Genomic DNA, 17,195 nt, shown 5'->3' on the forward strand with positions numbered 1-17,195 from the left:
CCTAATATATGTTATACCTAACCACCCATCGGCTGCACAGACAGAAAGGAGCTGGCTCGGGAGAGGGAGCAGCAAAGTTGTCCAAAAGCTCCAGCCAAACCACCCGAGCCTTTTCCGAAGCCCGGTCTGCTTTGTGCTGATCCCGCTGCGCTCATCCCCAGCAGGCGAAGGTCAGCACGGGGAGCGGAGGCGCCGGGACAATGGTTACCCTAACAATCCTCCTCCGGACGCAAGCGCAGGAAATCCGATGCAGCAATCCTGTTTCCAGTTGAGGTTTGCAAGCTCGAGAGGTTCAGATAAGCTGCGGGTAAACACCCAGCACTCGGACACTGCTCCGAACTACCTGAAACCTTGGAACGATTCAGCGGTCGACACCAAGCTGTGTCAGTGAACGGCTTGGCAAAGTCACAGCAACCCAAGAGAAAACCCACTGCTAGGGACAGAAAAACAACCCAAACTCCTTTCTTACCATCGCTCCAGGGCGAGCCAAAGGGTAAGGGGCTGTGTTGCCGATGGTTGTGTCCATATAATAACTCATCATCTCAGAGGTGCCTGCAGAAATGGAGACGGACATTAGATGCCCTGCTGCAGAAAGCATAAAAATTGATAGCGTCGGCTAAACCTGTGCTTTCTCACAGCCATACAAAGCTAGGACCAGACTATCATCTTAATGAGTTTAAGCTGGAAAAGTTAAAAGGAAAAATATCTGTATTAATAGCAGATATTGTGATTAGATGTGTTGTACCAACAATGCAAACACAGGGATCCATTAGTGTAAACTGATGAGAGCCTGACAATGGTGAATGAATTATCACCTGGACGCTGATGGAGCTCCTCTGAGGGAAGATGAGGTCATATTTCCTTTGCTGTAGAATCGGTGGGAAATTGTTGCCAATTTTTTTCTTTTGACAAAAAAAAAAAAAAAAAAAAGCCAGTTTGTCGAGATCAACACCTTTCCTGTAAAAGTTTCGTCGAAAACAATCTGTTTCACAAAGAACTTCACTCTTTTCAAGAGACATCTTCTGTTTTCCTGCATTAGCTTACGTCCCCCTTGCTAAAGCTCGCCCTTGCATTGCTAAGATTTGTATTCCTGGGTAATGTACAGCTCCCTAAACATCCACCTCAGCCCACATGTCACAGCTTCACCTGTCATTCCTAGCATGGGATGTACTCCTCTGAGCAAGTCCGTCTGCCAGCGTTGCTCATTAGACGTGATTTTTAATCACCAGTTAGCCCATTTGTGTAGCTGAGGTGGAGGAGCTGCAATCTGGCTCTGTTTTCAAACATGTAGCTGTTTCTCCCCCCTCTTCTTTAAATGCCCAGCGGAAAACACGAGGCCGACGAATGCGCTTTCTGTGTTTTGGGGAATATGACTCAAAGGTGCTGGGAGGAAGGAGTAAAGGGGGAGCAGCCCGGGCTCGGAAGGGCTCGCTCAGGCAGGATACGACTGGGAGCCAAGGGGAATGGCTATTTGCATCACGCTGGTACGCGGCAGAGCCTGCGAGACGGCAGAGCTGCCGCTGCTTTAACCTCTGGGAGGACACAGCGGCTCCTCTGAAATACCTCCCTTTTGATTTCTGCAGGCCTCCCTTTTGATTTCTCCCCTCCGCTCCTTCCCCACGCAGGGAGCCAGGGGCTTCGCCGCTGCGGGGGCCGGCCAGCAACCGCCCGGGCAAGGGGCAGAGCCTGCTTCAGCCGTGCCTCACTCACCACCTCGGCAAACAGGGACTCCAGAGAGCGTCTCCCACCGCGCTCTGACTAATGCCCAAATGTGAAACACCTGCGTGTGTATGTGTATTAAATTAATATCATCATTTCCTGCCTGTTATTACTAACTTTTGCTCTAACACCAGTATTTTTTTTTTTTAATTTCTCTTTTTTAATTCACAAAGCTGAAAACTACCTACGTGGTGAAAGAATAACGAGCCTGTTTCTCTTTGCACTTAGAGCAACCCAAAACCGCACATATTGTAAGTTACTGTGCCTAAGAAGCCTTACCTAATCTCAGCATCTGTGCACACCCTACCAGCCTGCCTAACTAGGTGTTAAAACACGTTTGCTTAAATCTCATTGTGTCTGGGTCAGCCTGCAGCTGGGTAAAACAAAGAAGGTGCATGGAGCCCATTTCTGCATGAAGGGCATGGTGCTCAGTCCCAGTCCATCCATCTGTCCATCCGTCCATCCACCTGTCCCCTGATCCTAACCTTAAACAAGTGTAAACCGTCTCCCATAAACATGAACTGATCTCCCTCTTGCTCTAAAGTAAAGACTGCTGCTGCCAAACTGTACCAAAGCAAGACAGACACTGCAAAATGGAGACGGAGAAACCTCCGGGCTGATTCACCTATTTCAATGACACACACGTGTCCGAGAGTAAGGAGTTACAGCGTTAAAACAGCAGTTAAAACAGCCGTCCCCATGAGCAGCTCTTTTCCTGCTTTGCAGCTTGTGCAGTAGGCAGTTGGGGTTGTTTTTTTTTTCTTTTTCCTTTGATCAAGACACCTAAGTCGCGCTGGTTCTCGAGAACCGCTTTCATGCCTCTCCGAATGTCGTTTGCGTCTTTCTCAGGATGCCGTTGCCAGCTGAACCTTCCAGCAAAGTACCACACGTTGATGCTTGAAGCGGCATGAGCTTCGGTCGCAGGAGAAGCGCTAAACCCATCCTGACACCCAGGACAAGGCTTCATGCAGTAAAGAATACCGATAAGATTGCCAGAGCTGTAAAGCAGCACCAGCAACCCCCTCCCGAGCCCTGGACTGGAAAAGGGGAATTATCATCTCTAGTCAGCAGCTCCAACAGATTTATAGCGAGGACGGTTTGCTTTTCGGTTTCTCTTCCCCTGCAAGCTGTACTGTTAAAAAGCACAAACGGGGGTCAGAAATGCAATGCAAACCTCAGCAACCAATTGCACCCCCATCCCTGTCTGTTGAAGACAAGTCCAACTTAAACGCAAGTCAAATCGGTCCCCCAACCTGACGCAGATTTTGTGGGTGATAACGGTTAAACGACAGAGAGACGCAGGCTTTAGGCTGCGAAAAGGACCTGGAAGACAAGCCCTGCTAGAAAAAGGCAGGTGAGCAGATTCTGCGCACAAAATCATTGTGCTCTGGAAAAACAGGTCTGCAAGGCCAGCAACAGGAGGCAAGATGACAGCAGAAAGGGAGCTCCGAAGTGCTTTGTCCAGGCTAATTTTAACAGAACTTCCACCACTTCCCATAGGAAACTACTTCACAGCCCAATACATCTCTCACTGTCAGCAAGTTTCCCTGATGTTTGGGCGATATTTTTCTTCTCTTTAGCTTCCTCTAATAAGAGCCTAAATAGTTCCTCTCCTCCCCTTGGATGCCATTAGATAGCTTTAATGACCGCTCAGGAGCTTGCAGCTGAGCTAAATTCAATGATAGCACGCTTCGTGGCAGGTAACTTGGCCGATATTAAGGAAATCGCTGCAGATTTACACCGCGATAATCAAGATCCATAGCTTGCTGAGAGCTGCTAATAAATAGAAGGGAATCAGAGCCATTTGGTAAAATCCTTAATGACTTAACAGCTTGACTTCAGTCTTATTGTTTGCTCTTATTATTCCTGTCTTATTGTGAAAACATGTGTGGGAGAAACAGCATTTATTTTGGGACTTGATCAAGTACCAGCCAAAGCTATTAGACTCTTGGGTCATTTCTAAACTAAATTAAAATTTTAATTTCATTTCAACATCCATCCCTCCTCTTTTACAAGAGATTTTTTTTTTAAACGAATTACCAAGCTTAGTTTAAAAAGGCAAAAGCTGTTTGTCCTCATGATTAAGACACACACCCATGCAGAAGTTAGGAAGGAGTTAAAAATGTCTATTAAAACAAAGCAAACTTTGTCTATTGGATGTATGAAGACCCTTCACAATATTCCCACACAACATCTAAGTATTATATTGTTGTAAGGATGGGGAAAGGGAAGCGGAGGGAGACGCAGTGGCTTTCCCGTGGCAGAGTCAAGACCAGCAGCTCCCATCTCTGGTTCCCAGTTTAATGCTCTGGGCACGGGTCTCCCCTGTCTCTTGCAAAATCCTCGGCCTCAGATTGCTCCCCAGTTTCCGAGTTGTAGGAAACTTTAGCTTCTGCCCATCCCATATCCCTCAGCCCCGGGCTGGCAACCCAGTAAAGGTGTCACTGAAGGGTGGCACGACTGGGACAGCTACAAAACAGTAGTCGGGCACTTTTCTCCATCCCCATAAGCCAACAAGATTCCCTTTCCACGGGGTTAGATGGGAAGGCAGGAGGATGGGGCAGCATCAGCAACCCCATCAAAATATTTCTAACTTCAAGAACGTGAATGAAGACTTTAAAAATGAGAAGCCGCACCTTCAACACGACCAGCCTCCCTGACCCAAAGCTGCTTAGTGATAGCCATTTTATTTTTGCATCAAGTAATAATTTATCATCTTTGAGGGGGTGGGGAAAATAGCTCATGGAAATGACATTCTTCCGCAAGGTTTTAACCCTTGAAATCCTGGCACTTTCCAGGCTGCCTGCCAATTCAGTTCTCAGGGGAAAGAGTGTTTGTTGATCTGTTGGCATGTTAAAAACCTCATTCAATTCATCAAACCCTGGCACCAGCTTAAAATAAAAGGAGCATCCCTAATGCAGGGATACAAGCAATAGAAATGAGCATGTTTCTCTTGCTGCCTATTTCCAAGCCAGGCTTTTTAACAGATCGGCCACCTCCTGTCTCCGTTTCATATCAGGGGATCCCACATTTGTTATGATTTTAAAACTTTGCAGTGTTCTCAAAGATAATACCTGATTTACTGAAGGGAAGCCGGGCAGGGCAGTAAATAATGATGCTATGGTAAATAGAGCAATATAACAATTGCCCTTCTGCACCCGCAGGAGATACTCCGAGAGATTAAAGGACTTGGCTAAGGTCATACAGAGAAAGTGAGGGTGAGAGGCCGAGTATCTGAGCCCCTGAGCCGCTATCTTAACTACACGGTGGTGATTGCAGTCGGATTAGCATTGCCGTAAGAAGGTTGTCGGCGCTGTTCCTGGGAACGATGCGGCTCACAGGGGCAGGAGGGGCTGCCTATCAGCACATCACTTTCTGCTTTAACGCTGTGCTCTTTCTTTTCTCAGTAGCTGTCAGATCTGAAGGAGATAGGATGGTACCTTAAGAGCCTTCCCATTTGGCTGGACAAACTCTAGCTGGGATGGATGACAGCGGTCGCGAGATAGTGCCAGGACAGTTGAGGGTTGGACCAGTCTCGTATACACATGCACCCACGAGCCCTTGTTCTCCGTGCTTGATAGTAAACTGCTTTCTGCCTCAGACTTCTCCTTTACCCTGCTCATTCGTCTATTACTCAGCTGCTATTTTATAATTAAGCTAAAATAATGCCACCGTCAACAGCACCACCAAACCTAGAGCAAGCTGGCAGCGCAGGTCATGGCAAGGAGAGGGGTTTAGGGGGGCTACTAAACCAGAGAGGCTGTAGCCATTAAATCATGTTGCTCTCTCTTGGATCCTAGCAGCTACTTGCAATTGCAGGAAGATGTGAATGGGTGGGGGGGTTAATTAGGTCATCTGTTATTCCACTCACGAATTTCCCTCCGTGAAATAATAGACTTGCAGCACAACGTCACGGGCCATATCCTCAGCTGGGGCAAAGCAAAAGGGGAAAGAACTGGATGAGTTTCCCGCTGTTCAGCGAGGGATCCCCAGCACCAGGGAAGGATCTGGCCCTGCAAGGAGCGTGCGTTCCCCGTCTCAGAGAGCCCAATCTGCCCCGTGGCAAAGGGGTCTTGGTTAGGGATTGAAGGCCCAGCTGTAGTCTGCTCCAGACTCCCTGTATGACCCCCAGCAGGACGCTTGGGACCAGCCTGCCCAGATCTCCTGGGGCTTTGAAAATCCCACTAAGCTCCTCTCTTCATCCAAACCGCTTTAGAAAGTTCGGTTACCTTTCGTTTCTCTGTGCCTCAACTTGCCAGATGTATGAAGAGGAAAATAGCACTAGGGTGTTTTCTGACTTGGAGGGGCACGTGGTACCCGAAAGCTCAGCGGTGAAGCTGAGGACAAGGGACACACACACACGTCCCAGTGCTGCGTGCATAAAATGCACGGCGAACTTCCACAAAAATCCCAGCAGCTGGGTGAGCACTGCCATTCCCTGCTGCCCAAGGCGAAAATGTCTGGGTAGCCCAAAAAATCTGCCTTGCCAGAAAATTATTTATGCGACACGCAGGGGTGAACTTAGAAAAACAGCCGAATTAGAGGCAGCATGAATAGCCCGTGAGCAGGAAACCGCTCTGGACCCAGCCCACAGCCCCCAAAGGTGTCAGTTGACAGCGCAGGATGGGAAGTTGATGGTAACTGTAATACGAAATGAGTGGCCACATGCAAAGCAATGATTTAGAGACTAATGGGAAGGGGGAAGGCCTTGGCTCTGCTCCTCAGGGACTCGTAACTCCTGCTAGCCCTTTTTGGCTGGGTGAGGGGTGCAGGATTGTGCCCTTCCCAAGGAACAGCGGCGGCACGGCAGCACGTCGCTGCGGCTGTCACACTCGGGGCTCCGATTCCTCCCAAAAGCAAACGCTGGCACCTGTGGCACTTTCTGCTCTTTGGGGGATGGCATTGCCATTGAAAACATGCGGAGGTGTGGCAGCGAACCCCTTACAAGCATCCCTCCAAAGACAGGAATCAGCCCCGGTCTGAGGGGGTCCGCTCCTTGTCTGTCTGTCTGTCCGTCTGTGAGCAGGGCTAGAGGGAGTCGAGTGAGCATCTGACCCCGGGCACTTCGCTTCTCCCCCTGCCTCGCAAGAAAAACAAACCAACCCCCATCCAAACCAAAATGCAACTCAAAACATAAAAGGAACTGCAAGTTTAATCCACTGTAATAATGCCAAGGCGCAGCCTTCTACCTAGATGAGGAAAATAATAATGTTCCCCTAAACATACATATAAACTTTATATACTCCATATAAAAAAAAGGGATTTTTAAAGGGAAGCATCAGCTCAGACATTTATATAAGATCCTGCAGTACTTTTAGCAAGCGTATGAATCAGTTACTGGGTGAAACTGGAAATGGAGAGAGTAAAAGTAAATCACCGGCAAAACAAATCTTAGATGTCCTGAAAATGAACACAGGTACCTACAACCCGCAAAAGAGTTTAAAGCAACTCTCTCCCCACCACCACTTACTACTTAGCTGAAAGACCAGGGGAAAAGCTTATGTCCTCCACGGCTTCCCACACTTGTCTCCGATCTCTTTCCAACTACCTGGTGCTATCCTCTGCGCTGGAGCTGGAGAGGATGGAAATACCATAGTGTTTGCAGCAGGGCCGCCTATTCAAAGGGAGGGGGAGTGGTCAGCCCCGCATCCAGGGCGGTGGGAATGGCGAGCTCCACGCCGCTCACGCTCCGGAGGCCACCGCCAGCCAGGAAAAAAGCCACCTCTGGCAGATGTCACGCCGGTGGGGAAAAAAAAAATAACGTTGTTTGGAGGCGGTCATGGGGGACAGCCTTCTGCCAGCCCCGCCGCTGCGGGGTGGCCTTTGGGTCCGCGCTGCTCCTGCGTCCTGGAAAGCGATCCGAGGGCTCCGGCGTGCTTTGCAAGTGTTACTCGGGCCCCCCAAAGTCCCTGTGAAGTGGAGCTTATTCTTGCACTGCGACTAAAAAGAAAGGCACGAAGAGCACGACCAGGGCGAGGTTTATCCAGCCCCGATCCCCGAACCTCAGCTCGGCTGCTGCCTCTGCCTGGAGGCGCCTCATGGCAGAAACTGCTCTTTCCTCCTAAAAGGCCCCCATGGCACCTCCAGCTTTCCTGCTCCCATGTATACCGCAGGGCATCGCTGGCTCCAGAGCGCTGGGCTTTTTGGTGCCTGCCTTACCCCCAAGGCTGGGCAGGATCTGGCCATCAGGCTCCCCGGCTGCTGCGGACACAGCCTGGTAACGTGCCCCAAACCCCTTATCACGTGCCTCTGGTACCAGGCATGCCAAAAAAAAAAGCCATGGTAGCTGCTGCTTGCTTTTAAAAGCATAAAGGCCAAAACAATCTTCCCTTACATATGGCACTAGAGAGGGGAGGCGCTCGGGCAGCACTGGGAGTCACTGGTTCGGCCCCCTCCTTTGATAGAGGTGGCTGGTCCCAACCTGTGTCACCCCAAAGATGCTAAAGGAGGCCGGGGGGTCTCCAGAGAGGAGAAGGCTGCTGGGTTGAGAGGGGCAAGCGAGCATTTTCCCGGCTGGGCAGGAACAGGGAGGGGGACAGAAACACAGGTTGCAGCAGGCTCACTCCAAAAACCCCAGTGTGAATTACCCGCTCCGCTCTGGCAGAGCAGGACCTGGGGCTGCCCTCTCCTAACGCCTCTGCCTCCCCCTGCCCCGCCTGCCCGACCCTCACAGCCTGGCCAGAGACCCCCAAAGCCCCAGCGCTACCCCCAGGTCCTGGGTGCAGGAGGACGTGCCCATCCTGCCTCTCCTGCTCTCCCTCTCCAGGCAGCAAAGCTGTTTTTTCCTCCAGGAGAGGGCTCCAGGCTGAAAATCCTCTCCAGCTCCAGCACAGATCCCCGTCACACTGCCTTCATGAGCAACCGCTCCGGCTGAGCCCCTGCCAGCAGCCCCAGGAGCGGGGCAAAGCCCAGACACCAAGGGTTAGATATGTGCTGTTCTGGGACATTTTCTTTATGGGCAAAATGGGAGGCTGGGAGCAGCTGCTCTGATTTTCCCTAGAAATCCTAATAGCGAACTGTAATGTAACAGCAAAAAAGAGGACATAGCCAAGGCAGTCAGCCCTTATTGCCTCAATGCACTGACACCGTAATATTCTGCTTGCCGGAATATTTGCAGAAGCGGCTGGTTCTTGGGGAAGTTTGCAGCATCCTCACAACAAAAAAATGCAGGATGTACACCTAAGTACTGCCATGGAAATCCAGGCTGAAGCACTGATCAGTCTGGGGAGAGAAATAACTCCTGGGGATGTCCTTTCCCAGTCCAAAAATGGGTATTTTGGATACTCCCAGCGAAGTGGACATTCGCAAAGTGCAGACTGAAACTGTATTTGCTATCACGTGGGTAATTTCTGCCTGCACAGGGCTTCTGTGGCATCTACTGCTGCCAAATGCTTCCCAGAGAAATCAAATGTGCAAAACTGTGGTGTTCACAGGCATAAAGGACTCCCCTGTTCTTCACCCCCCCGCCCAGGATATTGCTCAAATGCACATAGTGACAAATAACAGAAACCACCCAATATTTATGCACATAAAACTATTCACAGGTCCTTCGAGGATTTTCTCGAGCTCCTAAGAATGAATCTCCACTTTAGCCATTGCCTTAACTTAGAAACACACAGCTACAGGTGGCCCGAATATACGTTACCTGTTGAACTTGCAGCCGTAAGGCACGGATCGCTCTTGTAGCTATTTTAACGCAGGAAATTATTTACAGGGTTCCCATCTTCTCAGGAAGGTCTCCAGCCTCCTGGGCTTTGGTACAAAGGCTCGGTCACGTCTGAGCGCCAAAGGAGTGGAATGCATCCAGCAATTAATTTTTATCTGGGCAACTCTTCCCAAGGCTGCAGGATAACCTCGCTGGCAGCTGCAAACAAGATGTCTTTCCCTGGGCTGGATGCTTCTGCTTTTTGCAGACGGTTCTTCCGATACAGTAATCTATATATTAATAGCCTCTGTATTATGCCTGTCCAATCGAGTGTGTGTCTGCAAAATGGAGAGGCTTCTGGTTTCGGCCGTTTCTTACAAGGCAACACGATGTCTGCTGCACGCAGATCGCCTCGCTTGGCTTGCACGCGGTCGCCTGGTTTCGGGGTCATTGCTGTCACGTTAGTCACCTAAGCCGGTTGCTTCAGCTCGCAACAAAAAGTTGGGCTAAATTTCGGGTAGTTCATGGAATTCATCATAAAGCCATTGTGCATCGAGAAGTACTTTCCATTTCAGATGGTTTGGATTTTCTTTGTGCTCATAAAAAAATAAAATGATTCCTTAATGTTTAACTGAAGTAGTTATTAATGTTGTTACCGAATCTGAGCTGTCTCATGGCTGTTTCACGGGCTGTGCACTGGTAGGCTGCTTAAATTTAGGGGCACGCAGGCACACAGGCTCCTTCTGGAAGGCACTGGACATAGGTGTCAGCAGAAATGGCTCCCTTCCCAATAACCTAAGAAATCCTTGTGACCATTTTGCAGCTAGAGGAATGGATGGAAAATGAGAGCAGCATCAGAGTGAAGGTGGCTACGACTGGCGGGGGTCACGGTTTGTATCCCGGAGCTGGGGGGTGAACACGGATCACCTGGGCAAAATTCATCCCAGCCAGAGCGCTCCGGGTCTCACCGACTGTCACCTACCACGGTTCACCCCCTGCAGCACCCAGGTTCCTTTCCCCGGAGAGATCCTGCGGACTCGTGGCCCTGCTTGAGGATCATAAGCCACTAAGGGTGAGAAGCTGCATGTAATAAACTTCCACATCGCTTTATGGATCTGTAAGTATCATCGTTTCCATATTACACTGGAAAAAACAGAGCAGGAATTGATAAAATGACCTGAGTCTGCTTTCAGTCGGTGTTACATGCTGACCCCAGTACAGGGAGCAAAGAAAGGGGATTTTGGAGGGTTAACCTTCCCAGCCGCTCTTTGCCCTGGGAGAAGGTGATAGAGCCAGCTCACGGAGCTGCCTGTGCTTGTAAATATTGTGGCAGGTTTGCCCAGGCTGCAGCAGCGTTCCCTCCTGCCCTTCCTCAAAATCGAGGCAATGACAGACAGCCTGTGCCCCAGATGCTTCTGCAGCGGTCCGCCAAGAGCTGTGCACATCTGGACTCCAGGTGCTGAGGCTTTCCGTCGCTGGCTGGCCTCGAAAGCAAACCAGAGCTCGTCCCTTCTGCCCGGCGGGCTGGGGACAAACACCCGATTAATTGCCACCTTGTATGGAGCCAAGGATGCTGCATCCCGGTCCAAGTGAAGGGGAAATATCTGTCCTCAAAAGCAGGAGAATTTTTCCACCCTGGGATCAGGCAGGAGCTCACATCCATCATCTCCCATGAGATGTGATGGGTACACTAAAAGAGAAGCAGTTCAGGGTGTATGGGAGCATCCTGAATGCTTAAAACTGGTCCACACATGGCTTACGTGAGGCTATATTAGGTTAGAAGCTGCTACAGTTAAATCTCCTTCATATGGGTTGAGTTAATTGCTATAAATTTGCTCATACGTGGTTTATCTCACTTCTATAAGGGATATGAGAAGCATGCAGAAACGGGCTTTAAATAATGTTGGCGTCTGAAGATGTTAGACTGGCTAGGGTGTGATACAATATGCAGAAAATTCCTTCCTTCAACTTTGAGTTTTCGTTTTTAGTCTATACACATAACTATAAATACATATACGCGTATATATACGATAAAACCCAAAATAACACCAAGTCCCATCCATATTTTCATTCTAGAAGAGGAAGTGAGAAATTTCCACTCAGCTCTTAACTCTGATGTTAAGCAACGTCTCTAGGGAAGTTCTAGGCATAACATTGCCAGTCTGAGCCCTTAAGATGCAAAGCTGTGAATTTTGCCTTGTAAGCACAAAAAAAAAAAAGCACTTTTCTAAAAGCCAACGTAAATATTATCATTGTAATCTCCTTTCTGCAGGTGCCTGCCCCGCTCACACCATTAACAGCACAGGGGAAGGATGCACGGGAACTCCCAAAAGCTGTAAGAAAAAGGTAAATCAGTTATCATTTATGAAAATGTTAGCTGGAAAATCAGTCATCATTTACCAATTCTCTCATTTCAAGAAAAATTGGGCCTGTTGGTTGGGAGGGGGATCTTTTATTAGACTATCTGATACACTCAGAAAAAAACCAGATAGGATTTCATCACACATACCCTCTTCAAGTCTGTAAATTAAAATCCTCATTCAAAACCATTTAATCTAGGACTATAAAGCCAGATTTCAGAAGTGCCCTTTTTCCAGGCAAGCGTATAAATAAAGATCAGATTTACAAAAATGCTATCAACTAACAATTCCTGCTCGAACACATCTGGCCAGATTTCAAAACAAATTCAGCAGCCAGTTAATCACTTGCTCTTTATTACTTAACTTACTATTAGCGTGGGGGTAAAAAAAGAGAGATATTTTTATTTTCTTTTATCTGTTAAAATATTCCCCGCATCTTGCTGTAGTGAAATTCAAAACGTTTATAAAAATGTTGACATTTTTAAAAAGTCAACTGCTTCTCAAGCCGGTATAAAAATACAGAAAATTAATTGAGATCATTTAACTGCTTCCCTTTGCATCTTCTTTTAAAAAAATAAGATTAGCACCGCAGTGAAAATGTCATATAAAACCCATCCTGACAATAATAAGCAGCTTATTGTGCTTAAACTATGATGATAACGAATGGGAAGCTGTAATTATCATTACTGCTCTTGCTATTGTCTGAGGACACCAGCCGAAATCTGAAAGCTGGGTCCCCTCCTGCCAACTGCTCTGTTTAGAGACTGGTTTCTGTAGCGTAGGTGGCCTTGCTTGGAGAGCAGGATGCGGTGGCTTTGGCCTCCTGGGCTTGGAAGACCTCCCTCCTGGCAAGCAGCGCCTCCAAAAATGTTGGGGATGGGTTGAGAGGTGAAAAAGCTCCTGCTCTGCCCCTAAGGGTGGTCGGTGGGGCTGAAGCAGGATCTGGAGAACAGGCTGCACAGGGAGCGCCCAAGTTTTCCATTTGGCTCCGCTCAAGGTGGTCCTGGAGACCTCGGGAGGTCTGGTTTCCCCCCAGGAGAGGACACCTCAGCAGTGCTGCCGAGCACGGCATCTCAGCTGCATCCATAAATCAGGCCGCGGTCCCCGTGCGCGATGCCGGGTCTGGAGAAAGGAGCGGTTAGCTTCCCATCACCGCCCTTTCATGACTCATCGCTTGACTCAGACCCAACACAGCACATCCTTTGAAGTCGCTGGGCTTCTCCTTTCATGGCTCATGTCTTTTCAATGTCAGAAATGCCACTGTGATGGGGGCAAGGAGGAGAGAAGACTCGAATGACGTAAGAATTAAGAGATTTCATTGCATGGGGTTATATGGCTAGCTGATAAACCTGGGAAACTCTCTTTTTCTTGAGGCCTTTTGCCAGTATTGAACAGACCTTTTTGTTCTCCCTCAGCTGACAGACACACAACAGAGGACAGCAAGGGTTCGGTGGTTTTTACAATAATCTCAGGATGAAATCTGTGCCCTTCTGGGTACCACCGTCCAGCCAGAAACGTGAGTTATGTGCTCGGCAGAGAAAATGTTATTACCCTGTGTTTCTGTATGAGGAACCGTAGGGCAGGGAAGTTGTGTGATGTGCCCGGCGGCTGAACGTAGACCGGAGATATTTCAGCACGATGCTGTAATTGCACGTCTAAACCAATGCAAAAAAGTACATATCTTACAAAATACTTTTTGTTATGAGAGTGAGCAGGAGAGGAAAAAAATACGGTAGCAGAAATGTGAGGCTTGGTTTTGTGGAAATGAGTTATTAACATGTCCTTTACCTCTCTGTTTATTTTCCACATGGTTCCAGGTCAAGGAAAGTTTGTCTGTGACAAAGATTAGGCTTTCAGAACAGCTGTGTCTTTTCATATTTAATTCCTGAGCTCCACCAAGCGCGTTTGGACAGATTCTCTTTCGTATCCTCCGTCGATTGTCGGGGGAGATCAGGCGGGATAACAGGACACAGGTGACATCCCTCGAGAGGTGGGATGTTCTCCTCCGTGAAGGACGCCAAGAGCTCCAGGAGGAAGAAAGTGGAAGAATAATGCTTGTACCGGCAGGCTTAATACAGGCTGTCACCATGACTGCCTGGTGATGGAGGGGTTATTTATGGCCGGGCTGGGGATCGCAGTGCTGGGTCCCACATGTGAAGTGAAAGTGGAAGTGTGTGGGTGGGAGGGGAAGCAGCAGCGTCTCGTTTATCAGCGCTCCCGGGGCCGAGCAGGTTTCCACACGGATCCAGGCTGCGTTAAGGAGCGCTTCGCATCTCCCGTGCAGCACTACCTGACCCTAAGGGCATGACCACGTCCCAGCATCCATCCGAGGAGGTTGGATGAGATAGGAACACCTACCCAGGAGAGGGGGGACCCTCACCGACGTCCTACAACCTGCTCTAGGTGCTTCATTAACCTGCCCATCCTTATTGCAGCTCCACAGCTCTCCAGAAAAGCCACCCCGGGCAGCTCGGGATGCCCCAGCCTGCCTTCCCCCTTCCCAGCACTCGCAGAAGTCTGCAGGAGCCAGCGTGGGCCCTCGGGTTTTAAGCAGAGCAAGGGGGGGGGGGAGGGGAGGGGGGGTCATGGTGGGGTTAGCTGAACAGCAAACAGTCCTAATTTATGCAAAAAGCAGTCTGGAAAAAATGACATTCCTGGTTGTCTGCATATATAATATACAGAAATCCTAAATAAAGGAGCCAAAGATGTTTCTATGAATTAGACCTTTATCCTTCCAGCATCCCAGAGCTCAGCCCATGAATTTGGGTGAGTTTGCCTTTTTAATTGCTCTGTCTTTCTAATGCAGGCTATTTAGAAACTGCACGAACAATGCCCTATTGGAAATCAAACAGGTCATTTGGGCTATGGCTTTTATCTGGTTTTCCACCATCTTAGACAACAAACAAGCCATTAATGTCTGGAAACACAGCTTTGATTTCAACTTTGAAACCACAGCCCAGATCACTGCCAGTGGTGCCCCGTGTCACATTTAACGCCAGCCCATGTCCTGGCACAGATTTATTCCTCCCTGCCCTTACACCTGGGTGCCCACATGCACCTCCCGTCTCAGGGGAGATGCTCTGGGTTTACAGCCTGGAAATAAGACCACAGTGTGGCTTTTTCTGATTGAAAACTTCCAATAATCAGCAAGTGTGGGGTTTACTTTTGGTCCTAGACTTGGCTCTCCATTAAGATAAGGAGGTTTGCAAAGGATCTCTGGGCTCGTTGCTGGACTAGCTGCAGCAAACAAGCCGTATCTTCGTTAACACTCATCTTCTGTGCCCTTGAATAACATCTGATTTCTTCTGCTGATGATTCCCCATCTCAGTGGAGGTGGTCAGTAAAATGTCTACAGGGTCTCTGCCCGGTCTTGTCCCGCTGCAGACGCTCCTTAGGAGACCCAGCACGAAGTCCTGGTATCTCCTCCCTTCATAAGCTGCAAACATGAGTTTTCAGCACAAAGTCCAGAAGAAACCGCATCCCAAAGGTACCTCTGAGCCTCTTGCTCCTGCTCCCGCTCCCATCGCTGGGCACCCAAATGCGGCCGCCTGCGCACGTATCCGGAGTGCCAGCCTGTGGGAACCTCCATCCCAGCAGGTTTTCCCTAAGGTTTTCCCTCAGTGTGCGGGGGGCACAGCCGGCAGCTCCGGCCAGACGCCCTGCAGCAGGATACGGAAATTTTGGCTCAGGCTGAGAGCGGGCAAGAAGGGGAGCCCAGCTCGCAGGAAGGGCTGATGGAGAGCGCCGTGGCGGAGAGTCACCGGGCTGTCACTCCCGCTCCAGACACTTTTTCCATATGAGGAACGCCTCAGCCTTCGCCAGGCAGCGATAACACGGCGTTGGCTTCCTCTCAGTCCCTTGGGCAAGCTCCAAGCCTTGCTTTTCCACCAGCAAACCCCTCCTGGGTCTGCCTTGTGCAGTGGCACTGCAAGGGTTTGGAAGCAGGGTACACACGGAGACGGGGGACAGATTTCGCAGGGGGTGAGATGCCATCGTTGCCCGAGAGCTGCCTTTCCCAGACCTGCACGTAGCAGGTGGCTTTTTTATTTCCCATCTGCAGTATAATCTCATGGTGCAAAGATGAGGTTTCTCCCATTGCTTCTGGTTGAGGGAGGAACACACACGGCTGGCGACGTTAACCCTCGTCCTTATCCGGAAGGTCTTGCTCAGCTGGTACCGAGTCCTTGGGTTTTTGAAGTCAGCAGGAGTCTGGCCTGGGGAAGGTTTACGGGATGAGTTTTGGCTGTCCCGATTGAAGCTGTTTCCAAAAATCAGCGCATGCCATTTTCAGCGCATCGCCAGGAACCGAGGCTCACAGCGTTGGTTCATTCAGTGCCTATAAATCTCCCTCTGAGACTTTATAAATCTCAGCCGGGAGTTTCGTTTTATTTTGGCCACCCTGGGCACAAGCACAGGGCACTGCCGTGAGCACAGACGCAGCCTTGCTTACCCTAATGCAAATAGGATGAGAAATTATTTTTTTCAATCCCGCCCTGAGCATCTGTGGGCTGAAAGGGACCTTGCTGAAACACAGAGCAAGCTGAATTTACCTCCTCCCTGAATGAGCTTCATTAGCTCATGCAGTCAGCTCCAGATTTTAATGGATGCAGCAAATGGGAGAAATAAAATAAATACTACAATCAAAGTGCTTAAACCTACGCCTCATCTATGCCAACACAAACCCTGAATCGGAGGAAGCATTAGGCTAAATATAGATCCTCAAGCAAAATCGGAGAGCTTTTTTTTTTTTTTTAAATTTTTTTTTCTAGGTTCATACTGTAAAACATCTGCTGAACAGTTTCCTATAACTGTTTTTGGCTTTTAAATCAAAGAAAGAAGAAACAATGTCCCATTTTTGTAGAGAGAGAAGGAGGAGGGGAATCGTAGACCTTCCTCTCAAAGCAGGATGACAATAAGGATAGAAATAGAAAGGGGAGAGCTTTGAAACATCTTGAGTCCAGACAAGGAGTGGGTGGATGGCAGGTTCAGGTATCTCTGCTTGCTTTGGCCGCTTCCCATGTCGAGAGAGATCTGGCAAAACTGCTGACAGCCGAAAGGGAAAAGCCACGGGCAGAGCCGGGTCGTGCCCGGCGGCTGCTGGGCTGCGGGTGAAGAGGGAGCAGAAAAGCCGGGGGGATGCAACGGTGCTGGGGGTGCACAGGGTGGCACGTGGGGCTGGTAGCTTGCTGGGAGGAAAAAGTTGTTATTTAGCAGGAGAAAGAAGGGGAGGAGTTGTGCTGCAGTTGTCATGGCTTTTCCCCCAGCCTGGGAGAAAATTCCCTGCTCTTTTCAGCATCTTACGGCCCCATTCGAGCTCCTCGGGGTGTCCTGCAGCTGCAGCCGCCTCCACCCACCTGCAGCGGCTGGAGGGGTCCCCTGCACCTAGGGTGGGTGGCCCTGAGCTGCCACATCTGTGTTGGGTCCCCTTGGCACAGCTGTCACATCGCGGGCAATCTGCTGCCCGGAGCCAC

The 17,195-nt window shown here is 49.5% G+C and overlaps 1 protein-coding gene across 2 annotated transcripts in view; it reads right to left on the bottom strand.

Moving 5' to 3' along the window:
- ETS1 (ETS proto-oncogene 1, transcription factor) overlaps positions 1-7,279 on the bottom strand; it is a 77,641-nt gene extending 70,362 nt beyond the window's left edge. For both annotated transcript variants that reach the window (XM_087763451.1, XM_087763450.1), the window contains exons 1-2: positions 7,190-7,279; positions 470-552 (exon numbers count right to left, since the gene is read on the bottom strand). In XM_087763451.1, coding sequence (XP_087619577.1) covers positions 470-541 — 72 coding nt within the window. In that variant the 5' untranslated portion in view covers positions 542-552; positions 7,190-7,279. The remainder of the gene's footprint in view (positions 1-469; positions 553-7,189) is intronic.
- Between the last annotated feature and the right edge of the window lie 9,916 nt (positions 7,280-17,195).

This window comes from Nipponia nippon, unplaced genomic scaffold (genome assembly GCF_047370975.1).
Source record: "Nipponia nippon isolate SJK-2023a ecotype South Korea unplaced genomic scaffold, ASM4737097v1 scaffold_28, whole genome shotgun sequence".
In the NCBI taxonomy this organism is placed as follows: domain Eukaryota; kingdom Metazoa; phylum Chordata; class Aves; order Pelecaniformes; family Threskiornithidae; genus Nipponia; species Nipponia nippon.